Here is a 22810-nt window from a genome sequence, read left to right as displayed (position 1 = left end):
AGAGCGAATATGCAGCCATTTCTTGGGGCTAAAAATGTTCCTCTGCAAAGCAAGATAAATAAACTCACAATTAAACAGATCCATTCGCTTTAAGCAAGATGGACTTAAAGGAGAACTAAAGCTTAACTAATGAAGTAGGCTAGAAATGTTGTACATTATGTTTTGGGCTCCTGTACCAGCCCAAGGCAACCACAGCCCTTTAGCAGGGAAGATCTGTGTCCCTAAAGATGCCCCAGTAGCCCCCCATCTTCTTTTCTGCTGATTCACTGCTCTGTGCTACTGTCACTTACCTGAGCTTAGCGACCTACTCACACTATACTGTATATATACACTATAAATGTCACAGTATAACCTGAGCTTAGGGGCCCACTCACTATATACTGTATATATACACTATAAATGTCACAGTATAACCTGAGCTTAGGGACCCACTCACTATATACTGTATATATACACTATAAATGTCACAGTATAACCTGAGCTTAGGGACCCACTCACTATATACTGTATATATACACTATAAATGTCACAGTATAACCTGAGCTTAGTGACCCACTCACTGTATACTGTATATATACACTATAAATGTCACAGTATAACCTGAGCTTAGGGACCCACTCACTATATACTGTATATATACAATATAAATGTCACAGTATAACCTGAGCTTAGGGGCCCACTCACTATATACTGTATATATACACTATAAATGTCACAGTATAACCTGAGCTTAGGGACCCACTCACTATATACTGTATATATACAATATAAATGTCACAGTATAACCTGAGCTTAGGGACCCACTCACTATATACTGTATATATACAACATAAATGTCACAGTATAACCTGAGCGTAGGGGCCCACTCACTATATACTGTATATATACACTATAAATGTCACAGTATAACCTGAGCTTAGTGACCCACTCACTATATACTGTATATATACACTATAAATGTCACAGTATAACCTGAGCTTAGGGACCCACTCACTATATACTGTATATATACAATATAAATGTCACAGTATAACCTGAGCTTAGGTACCCACTCACTATATACTGTATATATACACTATAAATGTCACAGTATAACCTGAGCTTAGTGACCCACTCACTGTATACTGTATATATACACTATAAATGTCACAGTATAACCTGAGCTTAGGGACCCACTCACTATATACTGTATATATACAATATAAATGTCACAGTATAACCTGAGCTTAGGGGCCCACTCACTATATACTGTATATATACACTATAAATGTCACAGTATAACCTGAGCTTAGGGACCCACTCACTATATACTGTATATATACAATATAAATGTCACAGTATAACCTGAGCTTAGGGACCCACTCACTATATACTGTATATATACAACATAAATGTCACAGTATAACCTGAGCGTAGGGGCCCACTCACTATATACTGTATATATACACTATAAATGTCACAGTATAACCTGAGCTTAGGGACCCACTCACTATATACTGTATATATACAATATAAATGTCACAGTATAACCTGAGCTTAGGGACCCACTCACTATATACTGTATATATACAACATAAATGTCACAGTATAACCTGAGCGTAGGGGCCCACTCACTATATACTGTATATATACACTATAAATGTCACAGTATAACCTGAGCTTAGTGACCCACTCACTATATACTGTATATATACACTATAAATGTCACAGTATAACCTGAGCTTAGGGACCCACTCACTATATACTGTATATATACACTATAAATGTCACAGTATAACCTGAGCTTAGGGACCCACTCACTATATACTGTATATATACAATATAAATGTCACAGTATAACCTGAGCTTAGGGACCCACTCACTATATACTGTATATATACACTATAAATGTCATAGTATAACCTGAGCTTAGGGACCCACTCACTATATACTGTATATATACACTATAAATGTCACAGTATAACCTGAGCTTAGGGGCCCACTCACTATATACTGTATATATACACTATAAATGTCACAGTATAACCTGAGCTTAGGTACCCACTCACTATATACTGTATATATACACTATAAATGTCACAGTATAACCTGAGCTTAGGTACCCACTCACTATATACTGTATATATAGAATATAAATGTCACAGTATACTGTATATATAGAATATAAATGTCACAGTATACTGTATATATAGAATATAAATGTCACAGTATACTGTATATATAGAATATAAATGTCACACTATACTGTATATATAGAATATAAATGTCACACTATACTGTATATACAATATAAGTCTGATTAGTAAATAATACAGCTTGTTAGTACACAGCAGCTCAGAAACTGGTACAATTAGCCACAGAATGTAATATTCAGCTCTGCAGCATCAGTTCTATGACAGGCTAGACTTGTTTTCTACTGGATGATTTGCAACAACCCCTAAAGCTTAGCTTCTCAACAGCTGCCCAGAGCACACTGAGCATGTGCAGTGCCCCTGACACACCTAGCAGAATCCTGTGTAGGCTGCTGCAGTAAGTTCAGTATGTAAAATATGGCATTTCTAGTCATATTTAATTTTAGGGTTTAGTTCTCCTTTTAGTTGTTGTTTTTGTGGTTTTTAGTGAGGACATATGTACATATCACACCAAGGTAGGACACCGTGTAAAAAAACCAGATGGACCCCAATGACCCAGACCTGTTGACCCCATGGTGGTCCCTCACTGTCTGATCTCTCTCCCATGATGCGCCGAGGATAAGTAAGATGGTATAGGGCTGTGGCAGGTGCCCCTTTGGGGGGTTTAGGGCCCCCGGGGGCCCTGCAGAGGCCAGTCCTACCCAGTATCACTGTACTATTTCATAAATAAATTAGTTCTGTAGTCCCCATTTCTCACATAAAAAGAATATTTGCTGCATTGCTGGTTTTAGGGCATTTACCCAGTGCCCCAGCCTCAGTAGAACTTGAATGTGCCTTTAGTAAAAGAAAGCATTACTGAATATTCACTGATTGCACCTATCTTTATGTCAGGCTGTCCAGCCTACTGCCGTGCAGCTCATACAGAACTACAATTAATCAGATGTCAGTGATTAGAGGAGCACAAAGAACTTCAAAGAATGTCTATTGACATTGCTATTAACATCCAACCAGAACTGCAACTTGGGAAATCACCCAGTCGCACTGCTAAAATGTGACCATTTGAGTGGCAGTAGATGAAACATTCCCTGGATAGGTCTTGATCAGGGTGACTTCACCCACCTGTCTGGCTGCTGTGAGTGTTTACCTTTGTGTAAGCTTTAAATGGTATCAGTACTGAGATTAACTGGCCCCTGCATTGCTCACCCCTCAGATTCAGACTGTAAACCCCTGCATTTTTTAAACCCTGTACTGTTCACATCTTTTTATCCCTGCATTGTAAGCCTCCCATTGTTCCCCTGTTCACACTTCAGACAGACTGTAGGAGCAGTGCCAGCATTGTGTCACTGTATATACTGCCAGTGTGTGCCATACTCTGCCTGCCCTATGCTGCCAGTGTGTGCCATACTCTGCCTGCCCTATGCTGCATTTGGAAAAAGTCATTATATGGTCCCTAAAGTGTATAATTATATGCTGGGGGTTGCTGAGTTATCCACAGGGGAGGAGGAGGAATATGGATTTAAGGGTGTGTCTTAATATGACATAATATAATTTTTTCACGAAGGGTGAAGGGTGATATCCCTACAGTGAGCACCAACCATTTGGGTTTTTACTGTGCCACCACCAATAATGTGGGTATGGTTTTAAAAGCTCTTGTAGTAACATGGGTGTGGTTTGAAGTGGGTGCGGTTTAAAAAGGAGTGGTCAAAACTGGCTTCCGTTATCGGCCCTTTGTCATGTAGGCCAGAAAAACTCCGTCCCTCGGTACCACAGAAGTTGGACAGCACAGTGTTAGAAGAAGACTTCCAAGGGAAGAAGTAAAGAATTGCCAAGAGAACGAGCCATAGACTTTGGACCTTGAAGTACTCTTGCCACCTGATTTAGGGAAGACAAAATCGTACCAGTGCCGTTTTTTGGGAGGGCTGTGATTGGCTATTTGGTAGCACCATATGGGCTGCTGGCCTGCAAGAGTCTCTGCTTGGGGTAAAATGATGTCTTTGTGCTACCAAAACTTGCCTCCAAGCCAGATATTCAAAACTGGGCACCTACTTTGAGGCCACTGGGGGCAACATCTAATGGGGTGGTGAGAAACATGGTGCTTATGAGCTGCTGGTTGGGGATCGCTGATGTAGAACATCCACCAATATTTCCCTTCTGCATTGTGCTCCATACAGAGGATGTAACACTACAGAGTATGTAAGTGAGTATGACATGGAAGGTTGTGACCAACCAGCCTGAGAATATGGGTGTGGGGAACAAAATAAAAGCTACAAGATGTATCTGACTATGTATAACTATTTTGTATCTGAGCAAAATAGTTATACATTCAGCTCTTAATATTTCCATTAGACATAGGCAAGGGGAAACAACATTGTCTAGAGAATAGACAAACGTTTATACAAATATCCCCTAGGGTACCAGCATCCAGAGGCTTCAGACTGATACAAAATCACATATACTGAGTGAGGCTGTGATTATCCTCCTATGGGGAGCCCAGGCAGGGGCATCAGTCCCTTGATGGACCATTTGTTTGAAGAGTTGAAGAGAACTAATGGGCTCTATCTCTGCTATAGGATGGGGAAGAAGCACAAACCGTAAAATATATAAAGTATTATTGATCTTAAGAAGGCAATATGTCTCCAACATAGCCATCATTTCCATATATATATAAAGGTGAATAATTACAGGGTAGGGAATATGACAAGCATTTACTTATTGATCCATAGCCTTGATTGCTACCGTTCAAGGAGCAGCTTCAAAGCAATAACAGAGCCATTATAATAGGTTTTTCATCTGTATAGCAAATCACTTTCACAAAGCTATACTCACTGCCTTTTCCTTTTGCATTATTAGCCCACCCATTGAACTATATGCTGCCAGTCTTTGGCCCTATGTGTTATTAGTTCTTTAGTAAACAAACGCACACTCTTTGGTGGAGCACTGAGGTGCGTCCTGTGCACCTTAAAGGGGAACCCCATCCAAACACAACTTGAGCTTTTTGAAAAGAAAATATAATTTTAAGCAACTTTGCAATATACCTGAACATTACAAAACATGCAGCCTTTTTATGATAGTTAATGTAATAATATGGTTTGGAACAGTTCCCTAATCCTGGCCCCCTGTTTTTCCTGCTGATCTGGGACCAAAGCCTCCTCAACAGCGAATAGAGCACTGTACTAAAGAAGGCCCTGTGCAAAAGAGCTTACATACTAAATACAAAGAGATGGGGAACAGACAGCTCCCACCCATATGAACAGTGCAGAGAGAGCACTTTCTGAGCAGGTACAATAAGATGCTACTGCAAAAGGAACAATATGGCAAGGCATTTCAGGTGTTTTGTTGCCCACAGAAAAATGCCCCTTTGTGTCATTGTCCTTAATTTGTCTCCCCAAATCAGAAACACTGCTGGCAGGTCTGAGTGTTATGCCTGATACCAAAATAAGCAATGCTCCAGATGCAGAACCTTTCATTCTATATAACTCACTTACTGTGAGTAAAAACATTCAGGCCTTAAGTGCCCCCTTGTGGTTGTATAGAGAGTTGCAGTCTGTTAAACCTAAATGTAAAACGGTGTCATTCCAAGTGGTTCCTGCCCCCCTTTCAATCCATCTTCCTCTCTGTATCCGCGGTTGTTTCCCTATGTCTCCTGCATGTCCCAACTCTGGCAGTTAAACGGTTGCTTCACCTTCAGTTTAAATTTTAGTATGTACAGAATGACTTATTCTTAGCAACGTTTCAATTGGTCTTAACTTTTTTACTTTGTTTGGTTTTTAAATGATTTGCCTTCTTTTTTCTGACCCTTTCCAGCTTTCAAATAGGGGTCACTGACCCTGGAAGCCAACTATTGCTCTCTGAGGCAGAAGTTTTATTGTTATTGTTTCTTTTTATTCCTTATATTTTTATTTAGGCCCTCTTCTATTCATAATTCTCTATCTTTCAAATCACTGCCTGCTTGCAAGGTTAAATTGAACCCTAGCAACCAGATAGCTGCTGAACAAAAAGCTAAATAACTCAAAAGCCGCAAATAATAAAAAATTAAGACCAATGGCAAATTGTCTCAGAATAGCATTATGTACATCTAAAGTTAATGTAATCCCAAACTATTAGTGGGGGGTGCTCGGCCCACATATCCCACCATTTATAAACACTGCAGAGCAAACACTGCAGTCACTCATGGTTGTTTTAATCCCACAATGCACTTGTAGTGATTTCTATAGGGATCACAGCCACTGCAAGCAGGTGTAAATAGCATCTAGGAAATACTATTTGCCTTCCATTGTTGCCTTTTTCTAGTTTTTAGATGAGGTTCCTTGACCCCTGGCAGCTAAAAAAAAAAACCTATTGCTCTACAATTTTATTGTTATTGTTACTTTCTATTACTATTTTATCTTTCAATTCAGGCCCTCTCCTATAAATATATCAGTCTCTTGTTCAAACTATTCACTGGTTGCTAAGGTGATTTGAACTGTAGCAACCAGAACACTGCCACAATGAAAGTGAAATCATTAAAAAAATAAACAAATAGAAAATAAAGACCAATTGCAAATGTTCTTTGAATCTACATCGTACTACAAGTTAACTATAAGGTGAATAGCCCCTTTAAATGAAGCTACTTCCTGATGGTCTCCTACAGTCTATTGGGTTATTTGATAGATATAAGGGGGGTCAATTACTTAATGTGCTGCACTGCGAAGTTGGCACAGGGGTGGAGGTAGCCCATGGGTGCCCACAGCAGCCTGCACCAATAGGCACAAATGTGCCAACTGCAGCACGGGAAGTAAATGAGCCCATATAAACTTTAAATTGTGGAGGGAGCAGCAATGTTGTTAAATACATTTGGCTTATAGGCCATTTAAAAAAAAAAAACCTATAGGGCTGATTCACTAAGGTGCGTTATTTATAGCATGCGCTAAAATTTTTATTTTTCATGTCTTAACGCACGATTCACTAAAAGCATACTTGCGGTAATTTACGCGCGATGCTGCTTGCGTTATTTTAGTCGCAAAGACTATTCGTGCCGTATTTGATGGAACGAGCGCTATTCAACACACCGCGTAAAAAAACGCACGCCATGTTACCATGTTACAAACTGGCGGCTGCATCACTCTGGGGCCAACACAGACTGAATAAATCCCACTGCAAAGTCCATATTGTGTTGCCAAAAGCTCACCAACCGCAATTTTCTTTAAGTACCGCCTGCCCCAAGTAGGGGTTAATTTTCGCACAGACTAATGCGATATTTAGCGCGTCTAAGTGTTTGTGAATCATGCGTTAGTATTATTTCTGCGCGCTAATTAACGCATGCGACTTAACACATGCGGTAATACTGTAGCGAATTGCACGTTAATTTTCGCGTCAATTTTAACGCAAAAAAGGGTGCGATAATAATTAACGCACTTTAGTGAATTAACCCTTATGTCTTTTATATGGGGGCAGTTACTAATGGCTAAGTGTTATATCTTTCATGAGTCGAGTTGTTTGCGCAAAAATATGTTTGTTTGTTTTTAATGAAAAAAAACGATTTTATTATGAGACAAAACTGACAAATTCAAAAGTAAAAATACCCCATATAAAAGCTGTCGAGGCCATGTAGAAATCAATGGCAGCTGTTTGTTTTTTTTAATTGGCTAATTTTATGCTTTGTGGTCTCAGAGGTTTTCAGGGTTTTTTGACGGTTTCATTTGTGCGTCAGAATAAGAAAAAATTGCTAAATGGGTCTCTATGAGTTGTGTTTACAATGTTTTGGAACTTCTGAAACATACAAATACCACTTGATTATTATAGTCTCCTGCAACAAAGATTTGCGCACTCACTTTACACTGGTTAGCTTTATTCCCACGGCCAGCCAGTCACTGTGATGTCACAATGAAAAGACTGATGACATCACAAGAGGCTTCCCCACTGTGAGCCGAGCAGTCAGTTAATCTCTGCGTGGCTTGAGAGAGCAACAACTTGTGGTTCTCTCAAACTCACCTATTTTTTTTAAAATTATTATTTATTTTTTAACATTTCAAATAAAATGAAGAAAACTCAAAATATCACTGAAAACATGAACGAAAAAGAGATGAAACAAAAGATCAGGGAAATGATTAGAAAGAAGAAATCAAAGGGTCTAAAATGTCTTCTTTATAAGGAAAAAAGACCAAATTCAAGTAAGTTACTAATACAAGATCCATTATATGGAAACCTGTTATCTAGAAAGCTCTTATGGGGAGGCCATCTCCCATAGACTCTATTTGTATCAAACTGTAATTGTGTTGGGTTGGAAACCCCCACAGACTGTTCTTCCACTTTGGCTGATTCTTCCCCTTCTTCTTCTTATTCTTAGCGCCCCCCATTTTCTAAAAAGTGGGCGGAGCTGTGAACAGCCAATCAGATTTTACCTATTGATTTGGCGGAAATTCAACCTGCTGCCAGTCTCACAGAATTAACACCGGGGGCCCCAAACTTTTTACACTTGGTCACTAGGGGACTGCAGTTTAAGTTTTTAAAAGTGGGCGGAGCCACCAGCAGCCAATCAAATTTCACCTTTTGATTTTTATTGGTTTGATGCCAGAGTTCCCAAACTTTGCATAGTCAGTCATTGGGTGACTACGCATTCAAGTTTTTTTTTGTTTTTTGTTTTTTTAAACTGCAAAGTGGGAGGAGCCAACAACAGCCAATCAAATTTTACCCATTGACTTTAATGGGGAAATTGAAACTGCTGCCAATCTTACAGCTTTGAGGCTACACTCCCCAAACTTGAATCACACAGTCATGGGCTCAGCCTGAATGAAAATATGATGATTGTTGGATGCCCAAAAGTGGGCGGAGCTGTGAACAGCCAATCAGATTTTACCTATTGATTTGGCGGAAATTCAACCTGCTGCCATTCTCACAGTAATAACGTCGGGGTCCCCAAACTTTTTACACTTGGTCACTAGGGGACTGCAGTTTAAGTTTTTAAAAGTGGGAGGAGCCACCAGCAGCCAATCAAATTTCACCTTTTGATTTTTATTGGTTTGATGCCAGAGTTCCCAAACTTTGCACAGTCAGTCATTGGGTGACTACGCATTCAAGTTTTTTTTAAAAACAGCAAAGTGGGAGGGGCCAACAACAGCCAATCAAATTTTACCCATTGACTTTTATGGGAAATTTGAAACTGCTGCCAATCTTACAGATTTGAGGCTACACTCCCCAAACTTGAATCACATAGTCATGGGGTCAGCCTGAATAAAAATATGATGATTGTTGGATGCCCAAAAGTGGGTGGAGCTGTGAACAGCCAATCAGATTTTACCTATTGATTTGGTGGAAATCCAACCTGCTGCCAGTCTCACAGTAATAACACCGGGGTTCCCAAAATTTGCAGAGTTAGGCACCAGATAAGAAAAAGTGGGCGGAGCCACCAACAGCCAATCAGAGTTTACCTATTGACTTTCAATGGGGAAATCCAACCTGCTGCCATTCTCACAGTATTAACACCAGGGTCCCCAAACTTTTCACAGTTGGTCACTAGGGGGCTGCAGTTTTACTTTTGAAAAGTGGGCGGAGCCACCAACAACCAGATTTCACCTTTTGATTTTTATTGGTTTGTTGCCAGGGTTCCCAAACTTTGCATAGTCAGTCACTGGGTGACTATGCATTTAAGGTTTTTTGTATTTTTTTAAGTGGGTGGAGCCACCAACAGCCAATCAGATTTTACCTATTGACTTTTAATGTGAAATTCAACCTGCTGCCATTCTCACAGTATTAACCCCAGGGTCCCCAAACTTTTTACAGTTGGTCACTAGGGGACTGCAGTTTTGGTTCTGAAAAAGTGGGCGGAGCCACCAACAGCCAATCAGATTTCACCTATTGAATTTTATTGGTTTGATGCCAGGGTTCCCAAACTTTGCACATTCAGTCACTGGGTGACTACGTACTCACAGTTAGGAAAAGTGGGCGGGGCCGCCAAAGACCAATCACATTTCTTTCATCGTTTTCAATGGGGAAATTTTAACTGTTGCCATTTTCACATGTTTAAAGTCAGGGTCCCCAAACTTTGTACAGTTTGTCACTGGGTGACTATGTTCCAAGTTTAGCAAAGTGGGCGGGGCCAACAACAGCCAATAAGATTTCACCTATAGACTTCATATGTTTAAATTTAAACTGCTGCCATTCTTTAAATATTAATACTAAGGTCCCCAAACTTTGCAGAGCTAGTCACCAGGTAACTGCGGTTCATAGTTGGGAGAAGTGGGTGGAGCCACCAGCAGCCAATCAGATTTTAACTATTGGTTTTAAATGGGGAAATTCAACCTGCTGCCATTCTCACAGTATTAACACCAGGGTCACTAGGGGACTGCATTTTAAGGTTTTAATAAGTGGGTGGGGCCACCAACAGCCAATCAGACTTCACCTATTGAATTTTTTTGGTTTAAATTTAAAATGCTGCCTTTCTAACATAACTATTTATGTCAGGGTTTCCAAACTTTGCACAGTCAGTCACTGGCTGACTACATATTCAGTGTTAGAACAAGTGGGTGGAGCCACCAACAGCCAATCCATTTCCACCCATTAAATTTCATTAGTTTATATTTAACTGATGCCATTATTTAAGTATTAATAATTCCAGAGTTGTTAAACTTTCCAGAGTTAGTCACTGGGTATTTGCTGTTCAAAGTTAGAAAAAAGTGGGTGGAGACACCAACAGCCAATCACATTTCACCTATTTACTTTCAATGGTGACAAGTAAAATGCTGTCAGTCTCACAATTTTTATGCCTAAATTCCCAAACTTTGCACAGTTAATCACTGGGGGACTGCAGTTCAAACATAGGAAAAGTGGGTTGCGCCACTAACAGCCAATCAGATTTCATCCATTGAATTTTATTGATTTAAATTTAAAATGCTGCCATTCTCACACTATTTATGCCAGGGTGCCCACTGTTTATCACTGGGTGACTTCCACTCAATGTTAGAAAAGGGGGGCGGGGTCACCAACCACCAATCACAATTCACCTATTGACTTTTATTGGTTTAAATTTGCCGTTCTGCCGTTGCCGTTCTGTAACTATTAATCCTAGGGTCCCCAAACTTTGCAGAGTTAGTCACTGGGTAACTGCAGTTCCAGGTTAGAAAAAGTGGGCGGAGCCACCAATCAGATGTCACGCGTTGACTTTTAGTGGGGAAATTTAAATTGCTGCCATTCAGACACTATTAAAACTTTGCACAGTGGTTTTACTATATAACTGTGGTCCAAGGTTAAAAAAAGTAGGCGGAGCCAACAACAGATTAGATTTCATTCAGTGACTTCACGTTTTTAAACCCAACATGAAGTTTGTTCTCAAACTTCCCTTTCTAGTTTTTAAAATGACTTCCTTTTCTCTGTAATAATAAAACAGTACCTGTACTTGATCCCAACTAAGATATAATTACCCCTTATTGGGGGCAGAACAGCCCTATTGGGTTTATTTCATGGTTAAATGATTCCCTTTTCTCTGTAATAATAAAACAGTACCTGTACTTGATCCCAACTAAGATATAATTACCCCTTATTGGGGGCAGAACAGTCCTATTGGGTTTATTTAATGGTTAAATGATTCCCTTTTCTCTGTAATAATAAAACAGTACCTGTACTTGATCCCAACTAAGATATAATTACCCCTTATTGGGGCAGAACAGCCCTATTGGGTTTATTTAATGGTTAAATGATTCCCTTTTCTCTGTAATAATAAAACAGTACCTTGTACTTGATCCCAACTAAGATATAATTACCCCTTATTGGGGGCAGAACAGCCCTATTGGGTTTATTTAATGGTTAAATGATTCCCTTTTCTCTGTAATAATAAAACAGTACCTGTACTTGATCCCAACTAAGATATTATTACCCCTTATTGGGGGCAGAACAGTCCTATTGGGTTTATTTCATGGTTAAATGATTCCCTTTTCTCTGTAATAATAAAACAGTACCTGTACTTGATCCCAACTAAGATATAATTACCCCTTATTGGGGCAGAACAGCCCTATTGGGTTTATTTCATGGTTAAATGATTCCCTTTTCTCTGTAATAATAAAACAGTACCTGTACTTGATCCCAACTAAGATATTATTACCCCTTATTGGGGGCAGAACAGCCCTATTGGGTTTATTTCATGGTTAAATGATTCCCTTTTCTCTGTAATAATAAAACAGTACCTGTACTTGATCCCAACTAAGATATAATTACCCCTTATTGGGGGCAGAACAGTCCTATTGGGTTTATTTAATGGTTAAATGATTCCCTTTTCTCTGTAATAATAAAACAGTACCTGTACTTGATCCCAACTAAGATATAATTACCCCTTATTGGGGGCAGAACAGCCCTATTGGGTTTATTTAATGGTTAAATGATTCCCTAATGAGTCCTAACATTTGGATTTTCGTGGTTTTATATATTTTTTTTAAAACCACAACTAAACTTATTTCCACAACTGTCAGTAATTAGTGATGGGCGGATCTGCTAAAAAATTTGAGAAATGCGGTTATCGTGAATTTTTGACGGTGAAATTTTGCAGCAGTTTCGCAAAAATATCTCCAATGGCAAAATTCAGAATTTTGCAGCGAATCCATGGCTGCTGAAAAATTCGCTCATCACTATCAGTTGTGAAAACTGCAACTTTTTCGGGGTGGTCGCACAGATACCTCCGTTTCAATCTCTGCACCTCTGTTAGGGTCTTGTTCACCTTAGCAACCAGGCAATAATTTGGATTAAATATTAACAATAACAATAAAATTGTAAGCTCACAGAGCAATAGTTTTGTTGGTTGCCGGGGTCAGCGACCCCCATTTGAAAGCTAGAAAACTGTAGAAGGGGAAGACAAATAATTCAGAATCTATATTAAAAAAAATGATGAAAACCAATGGCAAAGTTGCTAGCATTAAAGCATTCCATTACATATTAAAACTAACATAGAGTGATCCCCCCCTTCAAAAGTTGGTACATTCCTTTGACGCAGAAATTTCTGTTTCCTTTCAGCTATTACACGGATTCTCGTTAGGGCGCTGCCGAATTTCGTCTTGGACGTCTTCTTCAGCGAAGAGAATAAATACAGAATCCTCAAGATCTTATTTAGGACAATACTTGGCTTTCTCGTAGGCCTTCGTAAGTAACACACTTACCTTATTATTATTATTAGCAGGTATTTATGTTGATCCCACTACCCCCCAGTCTGAGTATAGAATACCCTCAGAGTGCTATTCTGAGGCAATTAGTGAAATAATAACCCCAGTAAGGAGAGTTACACTTTATACACACATAAGTGCCATAGTGTAGCTGGGATCCCTTCCGTTGCCGCTATGAATGTGCCATTCTGTTTGGTTTGAATGGATTCTGGGAAAGGGAGGACACACGCTAATTCTATTCTTGTCTGTCACACAGTGCTCCATTTTACATTGGTGCAGCCCTTCTACAATGAGCCGGGAAACAAAAATATGATTCGCTATGGAATTGCAGGTAAGTGTTTCTGAGTTTCTCTTTGTAGCTTCAAATTCTCTTTCTGTACTTAGTTGGACCTGTGATTGGTTCTGCCTTTATTTCTCCCCCTATTTCCTTCCTGCAATGGAACTGTCCCTATAAACCCTTGGCTTTTATATTATACTATTACAGGTATGGGATCCATTATCAGGAAACTCATTATTCAGAAAGCTCTGCATTGTGGGAAAGCCTGTCTCCCACAGACTTCATTTTAATCAAATAATTCAGATTTTTAAAAATGATTCCCTTTTCTCTGTAATAATAAAACAGTACCTGTACTTGATCCCAACTAAGATATAATTACCCCTTATTGGGGCAGAACAGCCCTATTGGGTTTATTTAATGGTTAAATGATTCCCTTTTCTCTGTAATAATAAAACAGTACCTGTACTTGATCCCAAATAAGATATAATTACCCCTTATTGGGGCAGAACAGTCCTATTGGGTTTATTTAATGGTTAAATGATTTCCTTTTCTCTGTAATAATAAAACAGTACCTGTACTTGATCCCAACTAAGATATAATTACCCCTTATTGGGGGCAGAACAGTCCTATTGGGTTTATTTAATGGTTAAATGATTCCCTTTTCTCTGTAATAATTAACAGTACCTGTACTTGATCCCAACTAAGATATAATTACCCCTTATTGGGGGCAGAACAGCCCTATTGGGTTTATTTAATGGTTAAATGATTCCCTTTTCTCTGTAATAATAAAACAGTACCTGTACTTGATCCCAACTAAGATATAATTACTCCTTATTGGGGGCAGAACAGCCCTATTGGGTTTATTTAATGGTTAAATGATTCCCTTTTCTCTGTAATAATAAAACAGTACCTGTACTTGATCCCAACTAAGATATAATTACCCCTTATTGGGGGCAGAACAGCCCTATTGGGTTTATTTAATGGTTAAATGATTCCCTTTTCTCTGTAATAATAAAACAGTACCTGTAATTGAAATTACAAAAAGACCCCTTATCTAAAAAACCTCCATTATCCAAACTTGTTTCGGGCCATTTCAATTGTGTGCAGTGAAAAATGTTTCTAATGGGAGAAATTTCATCAAACGCATTTGGATCAATGGGGAGGTTTTTCAGCGACACAATCCATGTAGAAATTCAAATAATGCCTTTGCCATTGATAATGCCATTTTTGTGTTTTGTGTTTGTTTAACAATTTATTTTTCTTTCCTAGTCATAATTTCCCTTGGCTGGGCAGTGTCGGCCTATTTCAGATGCATGACAATTCTCGTGTTCCCCAGCATTCTGGAAAAAAGGGCAAACATTTTTATCTGCATATTTGCCCTGAACTTACTTCTGAAAGGTAAGGGTTTATTTTGATGAGCTCCTCATGTTGCTAAGCATTGCTATGCCCATACTATCAGCCGCACTTAACAAATGTCTCTCTCCCTACTGTAGAGCCCTTCTTCAATATGTATGATAATATGTACGAAGTCCTGATCAGCATTGGATGCACAGCTGAGATGAAGATAAATCATACCAAGCTGATGCTCCAAGTCACCATCAATCCTCTGAGGAAGATCATCAAGGATTTGGTGGTAAGAAGCCCCCGGCGTAGCCAGCCACTCCCCTCTCTAAGGAATTCTCTTTATACATCCACAGTAGGGTTGCCACCTTGGCTAAACCCAAACAAAAGGGGTGGAGCTAATAACATTGGGGGAGGGGGTGGGGCAGTAACACTGGGGTAGGCATGATGAGGCCAGGGGTGGGCAGAATGTTGTCAGGCAGGGTTACACCGTCAGGTTGGGGTTATTGAGTCCCTTAGAAGCAATTGGCTGGGGGGCATTTGTTAACGTTGCCTTCTTTTCAGGTGAATGCGAAAGAGCTCAAGAACTACACACTCGGCATCTTGAACTCCTTCCAGGAAGTCAGGGCCGAAGTGGAAAGCACAGAAGGATATAATAAGGACAGAGAGCTCAAGCTGATCGAGCAGCAGAAGAAAGAGGGGCATCCCCTGAACACGCAGCAGAAGTTTACTCTGAAGAACATGCTGCGCTGTGAGGGTAAGCATTACGGCTTCTCTAGTCTCTTTTCTTATATGTTTGGTTAGGTGCCTACCCCTAGTTCCAGTCTTGACTGGGGGTCATTTGTGGAGAATGTATGAGCCCTGTAGGGTGCAAAAGTGCAGGGAGCAGGCGTTATTGACTTTCTTATGACCCCTCAGATGGGCCGCAATGAGGCCAGTGTGGATGAGATATGGGGGAAATTGTCCAATCTGGTAAATAAATCAATTCCTGCGTTTCTGTTCTAGAAAAAAAATGTTGCTTGTTTGTTTCTGGCAGGTATGATGGAGTCCGGCGTAAACAACTGCCGCAATTGGTTTAAGGGCAGGTATCTAAAATGCAAGGAGAAGATTGCTGTGCCGATCCTTTACAAAGTCATATGCCTGCCGCTGAACATGACTTTCCTATGCAACATCCAAAAGGGTACGTACCTAAGCGTGTCATAATGATAAGGGGGGAGCATTAAATATTGTAATTGATCCCAATATTAGCGATATTCCCCCACCATAGTGTTGTCCTTTCCTTCCCATTAGCCCCATCCAACAATATTCAGTAGTCACTGGTACCAATGATATTCAGTAGTGCCAATAATATTTAGTAGTTAGTGGTACCGATATTATTCAGTAGTCACTGGTACCGATAATATTCACTAGTCAGTAGTACCGATAATATTCACTAGTCACTGGTACCAATAATATTCAGTAGTGCCAATAATATTCACTAGTACCAATAATATTCACAAGTCACTGGTACCAATAATATTCACTAGCCAGTAGTACCAATAATATTCACTAGCCAGTAGTACCAATAATATTCACTAGCCAGTAGTACCAATAATATTCACTAGCCAGTAGTACCAATAATATTCACAAGTCACTGGTACCAATAATATTCACTAGCCAGTAGTACCGATAATATTCACAAGTCACTGGTACCATAGGAACTGTTAAAACCAACATATGAGGTTGATGAGTGATGAAGTGAATCAGCCCCAAAGGCTAACATCTCTCTCCTATCTGTCCCTTCTAGCTGTTCTGCCATTCTGTAAGAAGCACAGCCCAATGGATGAAGACTTTGGGCAGCTGTTTGATAATCTCAGCGCCTCTATAGACAACCTGACCTCCGACTTTGATGTCGACATTGATGTTGAAGTAAGTTTCACCCTTTTTTTTTTTTTTTTAAAATACCATAAACCCCCATCTGTTAATCTGTACCCTTCCATTCACAATACAAGCTATCAGATCTCCTTATATTCCCTGTTTTATTGTATTTGTGCAGAAGGCTGATGATTCCCGGTCGTTGAAGACTTCTTTTGCAACAGCAATTAAAGCAATAAAAAGCGGCCCGGAGAAGGTCAGGAGAATGGCTTCACTTGTGTCAGCTATATTCTGGATGAGCTTGGTGTCCGTGATGTTCATCTGTTTACTATCCACGTGAGTACCGGAACTTTCTTTTTATCATTCTGCCACAGCTATTTACCTAGGGATTCAATGCAGGGCCGCCATCAGAGGGGGTACAATTGTACTGGGCACCATGTAATCTTCTTCCATAAAGAAGCCCAGTTGCGATGCAAAAGTTGCACAAATTACAAGTTATAATGTAAATACTTTACGTAATTTCTGCAAAAACTGCCTAGAAAACAACGAAACTTGCCTAGAAACTTAAGTAACTTGCGTATCAAGCAAAAGACAATGCAATGAAACTTTGCAGGAACAAAACCCACTGACCCCCAATGAATTAAAAAACTTTAATTCCACTGCCCCCAATGTGCTGATGGACTTATTAGCACGTTAATTATTAATTTCAACTATTTTATATGAGCTTATTATGGAGTAATATCAGCTGTTTGTACTGGGTTCCATTAACTCAATTATATCAGCATTTTCTACATGAACTTTCCAGCAGGGGAATGACTGGTTATTGGGCCCCACAGCAACACCATTGGCCCCCTGATGGTTACACAATTTATATAACTTATGCAAAAACTTAGTTACCGTATATACTCGAGTATAAGCCGATCCGAATATAAGCCGAGGTACCTAATTTTACCTAAGAAAACGGGAAAAATGTATTGACTCGAGTATAAGCCTAGGGTGGGAAATGCACCCGCTACTGCTAAGTTTCAATAATCAAATTATTTAATAAAAGGACACTCACAAGTGCTTACATGACTACCATATTAATAAACACAAGGTATGGGCTGGAAAATGAGGCACATCCAACATAAGATAACCACATGCAAGGTTGTACAGGTTAATATCTCATTTAATTTTTGTAGTGTCTAGGTAATGATAGTCCTACACAGTTTTGCCCTGTTGGGATATGTTGCCATAACTGTATGTTATGCCATACCCTCTGGAGTAATAATGCTGCAGAATGCATATGCTACTGTAGCTGCAGATTGTTGCTCTGTTATGTGCACATATTGTTCTGATTCTCTGCGTCTGCAGCAAGTTGTTGTAGAGCTATAGCGTGCTACAGTTCACCTCAGAAGGTTAAAGTAGCAAGAGTACCTCTTACTTGCAGGGTTAACCTTAGTGTGTTCAGTCTACACACAAAACTGACTTGCACCAAACGGAATAAACTCACTAGGAAGGTATAAATCTGGAATAATCTGTCATCCTTATTTTTCTAATACATCTTTCTATACAGACTGCACTTTGACTTGCCTTCCCTGCCATTTTACTGCCTTGCTTGCTTCCCTGCCATTTCACTTCTACAGTTATTTGGCTCTCTGAGCTACAGGCCCAACATGCAATCAGATTGCAATGGCCCAGTATGCCCCTCCATTTGACAGTCTATTCACAGTTCTTGTACAGATCCTATTTTTTCACTGACAGTAAACAAGTCTGTCTTAAATAAGTGTCTCATAGGGGGTTCCTGCACATACATCGGCAAGCACGGGGGGTCGCGCGCTGAGAAAATAAGTCTGTCTTAGTGGGTACCTGCACATCCGTCGGCATGCACTAACAAACGTCACGTTGCTGCGCGGCTTCCCCCTTGCGGCACCCGAGCGCACAGTGGAAGTCACGCTAAGGGTTTACCTGCACATCTGTCGCCAAGAACGAATGGCTGGTCTAGCTGCGCGCCGAGCAGGAACGAAGGTTGGGCCCCGCCCCCTCCCTGTGCGCACACAGCGTGACTCTTTTTCTCGCTTGCCGACGGATGTGTAGCCAGGTACCCCCTAAGACAGACTTACCTAAGACTCATTTTCTCGGCACGCAGCGCGACCTTTGTTTAAACTTGCCGAGGGATGTGCAGGTAGGACAAGTAATCCAGCTTGCCTCGAGTATAAGCCGAGGATTCCTTTTTTAGCACATTTTGAGTGCTGGAAAACTCGGCTTATACTCGAGTATATACGGTAGTTTCAAAGAAACATACATAACTTACGTATAAACTGCACTGACCCCCAAATAAAATACCGACTTATTAGCACATTAATTATTTTACTCTTACTATGAACTACTACTGGGGCCCACAGCAACATCATTGGGCCCCTACGCGTATGCAATTTAAGTACAGTAACTTGTACAAAAACTTATGTTACCTTTAAAGAAACTTACGTACCTTACGTAGAAACGCCACTGACCCCCCCGAATTAAAATACTGACTTATTAGCACATTAATTACTTTTGCTACTGACTAATTATTGGGCCCCGCAGCAATATCATTGGGCCACTCAAATTATGCACGTTTATTTAACTTGTGCAAACATGTACGTAACTTCCATATCAAGCAATGACAGCGCAGAGCAGGGGCAGGTTGGTGGGAAGGGGTTAAACTTAGGGCAAACTACACTGACCCCCTATAAACTGAATGACTTATTAGCACATTAACCAATGAAACTCTATATATGAACTGATTATTACAGAGTAATATTGGCTGTTTATATTGCACACACAAGGAGCGTGGGTAAAATGTTGGCACTAAGCAGTTGTGTTCATGGGGGGGCCCATATAAATAACTTGTGTGGAGCCCCAAAGATTCTGATGGCGGCCCTGAGTTAAGGAAATATTAATGTATTGAGGACTAGAAAGCTATAAGTGGAACATCAGTTCAAATGAACTATTTTTCTCTATACAGAGCCTATGGATACGTATACCAGTACAACAAAAACATCCACCACGACAATAATTATATTACCACGTACTTCCGGCAAATTGATGCACGAAGGAGGAAGAGGGTGAGTGCACGGAAACCAATATTTTTTTTTTTTAAATAAACGTTCAAATGTTTTAAACCCCTTTTTCAGCCCCAAGAAACCCATTTCTCTCCTAATGTTCCCCCAAAGTACCCAGAGTTTGTGAATTGATCCGTATCTTTGTTTTTGTCATGCAGCGCCAGAGGCATCTGCTCCCACTGCGGAGAGGGGAGTACGTGAACTTTGTCTTCCCCTTTAAAATGAAACTGCAGGGAGAAGAAAGAGAAACAGCTGTGAGTGCTAGCTTCTTGTTAGAGCGTTCTTCCATTTTCCTGCTTTTCAACAAACCCAAATTCATCTTTTCCTCTTTCTGTTTACAGGCAAGGACGCTGTACACCTGCCTGCCATTCATTGCCATCTTTATTATTGTTTTTGGCCTTTCGCAAACACTTGGAAGAATATTGGCCATTATAAACAAGGCGGCGTATGTGACGTACACCTTTTCAAGTGAGTAAGCCTATGTTTTTCCTTTGTAAGAGAGTGCATATTTTCATTTCCACTGTTTGCTTTAGATTCTGATAATGTCCAGTTAAAGATTCACACAATAATGTTTTCTTTTTTCCACCGATGTAAATACCTTGCCACCGTTTTTTTTTTATAAAGCCCCCTTTTTTCTTGCCCTTTGTATCTAATTAGAGCCCCCTTTTTCTCTCTATAGGCCAGCACAAGATTGATTTTGTGATCGAAGGGACAGGATTCTTTCCTAAAGTCCTTCGCAACACAATAGGCAGGCTAAATTCAAGCTCGGTTTTGGAGCACAACGTTGACAATTCAAGTATGTATATAATTTTACTAGTCTCTTGCATTTTGGGCTGGTTTTATTGGTTGAGAATATAGTTGATAGGCTGGGTAACAGAACTGCAATAAGAATGTTTTATTATGTCATTACTTGCTCCAGCTTGTATTTATGGTTTAGTATCATTAGAAAGCTCCTGATTAGCCAGTTGTAATGCAATATTGTTTGTGAGATTAATGGCCACCGGTTATGTTACATTATTTATCATGGAGCAATGGCACGTGTATATCTTGGTAGAATAGGTCACTGTATGGAGCTTATAGTCGCCCAAACACACAGGGCCAAACTGCACTCCTGTGTCTTCAGATAAGAATCATCTGCTGAGCTCTCTATGAGGAGCCAATGGGAGGTGATTCGGGACCTTTTGGCCCTGTATGTTTGGGTAAAACACTCAAACATTCCCTGTGTGCATCAAGAATATGAAAACCTGTAGCTAGGAATGATTATTGTCTGCCCATATAACCATTATGCTTTTCTCTTTATCCCACAGTGTGTGTTCCAAAGCCGCATTTATTGACGGCAGCTCAGTACTGGGTGCTGGGCTTTAAAATTGCCTTAATCCTGCTGACACCAGTCCTGCAAGCGTACATGAATAGGCTTCCCAGGGCCATTGCCGCCTTCTTTTTTCCAAAGGTAAGACAAGTTCCTTATCTGCAGGGGACGATGATAGAGATCAGGGTCAGACTGGGCCAGCAGGGCACTGGGAAAAAACCCCAGTGGGCCCCTCTGACCCAGACCCCATCTCCATCATAAGACTGTTTTTACAAAGAAAGAATGTGCTCTACCAGCCACACAAGTTCCATTGGACCCATTCCTTGTGCCTTTGTTTCTTTCAGAGAGAGAAGGTGAGGGTCCTATACATGTACAACATGTACCTTAGAAAGAGAGCGGCCTACGCGAAGCTGAAGAGACGACAGGTCATGCTGAATGCAAAGCGCATGGAATTCATGGTAAGTTTTCACCTGTGGTTATGGAGCTGATGTGTGACCACAAGGGCAGTTGCCAGTAGCAACCAATCAGCAGTTAGTTTTCCACAGTCTATTAGAAAATGAAAGCAAAGGCTTGATTGGTTGCTAAGGTCAATGGCACCTGTGCAAGTTAGATTTAAAGTCATACATCAGCCCTTATACCAACGTATTAAACTGGGGATAATGGGGATACAGTCTCAATACCTGCTAATGGGGGTGGGAAAAGATGGTGACAAATATTTTTGTTTTCTTCTCAGATGTCGTCCTTTATTGGAATATTTTATCGGCATTGCAAATTTCTGAGACGGTTCTTGGTCCGGCGTTGCTTGGTCTGCAACTCCAGGGAGACCACAGACTCCTATGTGTGTCGGACGCCGGACTGCGATGCAGTGTATTGCCGCCAGTGCTGGAAGGACATGGACAGGTACTGTTTTGCTTGCATGCCTAAGGACGAATTTATATCGGACGCCAGCGAAAGTGACTATGAATTTAAGGAGTATTAAGGATGCCGCTACAAACCGCCAGGAGCCCGAGGATTAGAAGACAGCAGGGACAGAAGAACACACATCTGTATCCTGGAGGATACGCTTCAGATGTGTGCAACTTGGGCAGCCATCGGGGGGTGGGAATGAGGGGGTACAATGGGCCCAGCCTTTGCTATGGTCCTAAAAAAACTGTAAACAGCGGGCCCTAAAAGTCGAAGGGTCCCGTTGGAAGAAGTCGGTTCCCGATGGCAGCCCTGAAGACTCTAATGATATTCAAGATCAAGTCCACTTTAATATTGCGTGGTGAATGACCAGAGCCTTGAACACGTCTCTAAGCTTATGGATGAGCCTGTCAGGGTGCAAGCAAGCAGGTAGCACTAGGCCAGCAAGAAAGGGAAATCCTGTCTGAAAATAACTAGAAGAATAAGCAAGAGCCGGTTCTTATGAAAAGAACAGACGTATCTTCAGTGTAATTCTGTTATTCTTGTGGATGGGATCTGTTGAACTAACCCAGTATCCCATTCCGGATAATGGATTGCACACCTGTAATACTAATAAATATACAAATACCAATTAAAACGTTTCTAAGAATAGGCCATTCTGTAACATACTGTAAGGTAACCTGAAGGGGAAGCACCCAATGAAACACACAGCTACTTGTTGCAGCTACAAAATAGACAATGCTGATCATTTACTGATAACTGTCTCTATGTGTGGTTTAGCAGAGGCAATT

At 40.4% G+C, this 22810-nt stretch overlaps 2 protein-coding genes across 2 annotated transcripts; both read left to right on the top strand.

Annotated features, from left to right (window-relative positions):
- The first annotated feature begins 8178 nt into the window (after positions 1-8178).
- Positions 8179-17345, top strand: LOC101734054 (E3 ubiquitin-protein ligase DCST1). Its single transcript, XM_031903985.1, has 9 exons — positions 8179-8281; positions 13107-13232; positions 13509-13583; positions 14799-14927; positions 15023-15162; positions 15435-15627; positions 15907-16050; positions 16657-16778; positions 16906-17345. Exons 1-9 carry the CDS (start codon positions 8179-8181, stop codon positions 17062-17064), a joined length of 1191 nt encoding a protein of 396 aa, XP_031759845.1. The 3' UTR covers positions 17065-17345.
- A 1535-nt stretch (positions 17346-18880) lies between these two features.
- Positions 18881-22261, top strand: LOC116411539 (E3 ubiquitin-protein ligase DCST1-like). Its single transcript, XM_031903984.1, has 8 exons — positions 18881-18888; positions 19711-19810; positions 19966-20061; positions 20149-20275; positions 20487-20603; positions 21115-21257; positions 21461-21574; positions 21850-22261. Exons 1-8 carry the CDS (start codon positions 18881-18883, stop codon positions 22093-22095), a joined length of 951 nt encoding a protein of 316 aa, XP_031759844.1. The 3' UTR covers positions 22096-22261.
- The last annotated feature ends 549 nt before the right edge of the window (positions 22262-22810 follow it).

Source organism: Xenopus tropicalis, chromosome 6, assembly GCF_000004195.4.
Source record: "Xenopus tropicalis strain Nigerian chromosome 6, UCB_Xtro_10.0, whole genome shotgun sequence".
In the NCBI taxonomy this organism is placed as follows: domain Eukaryota; kingdom Metazoa; phylum Chordata; class Amphibia; order Anura; family Pipidae; genus Xenopus; species Xenopus tropicalis.
This window is presented reverse-complemented; position numbering and strand designations above follow the sequence as displayed.

Excerpts from the sequence above, each read along its gene's own strand:
- LOC101734054 (XM_031903985.1), top strand. The coding sequence starts at position 8,179 with ATGAACGAAAAAGAGATGAAACAAAAGATCAGGGAAATGATTAGAAAG. Across the intron at positions 13,233-13,508 it reads TGGCTTTCTCGTAGGCCTTC|TGCTCCATTTTACATTGGTG; the intron begins GTAAGTAACACA and ends TCTGTCACACAG. Across the intron at positions 15,163-15,434 it reads AGATCATCAAGGATTTGGTG|GTGAATGCGAAAGAGCTCAA; the intron begins GTAAGAAGCCCC and ends CCTTCTTTTCAG.
- LOC116411539 (XM_031903984.1), top strand. Across the intron at positions 20,062-20,148 it reads GAGAAGAAAGAGAAACAGCT|GCAAGGACGCTGTACACCTG; the intron begins GTGAGTGCTAGC and ends TTCTGTTTACAG. Across the intron at positions 20,604-21,114 it reads GCACAACGTTGACAATTCAA|TGTGTGTTCCAAAGCCGCAT; the intron begins GTATGTATATAA and ends TTTATCCCACAG.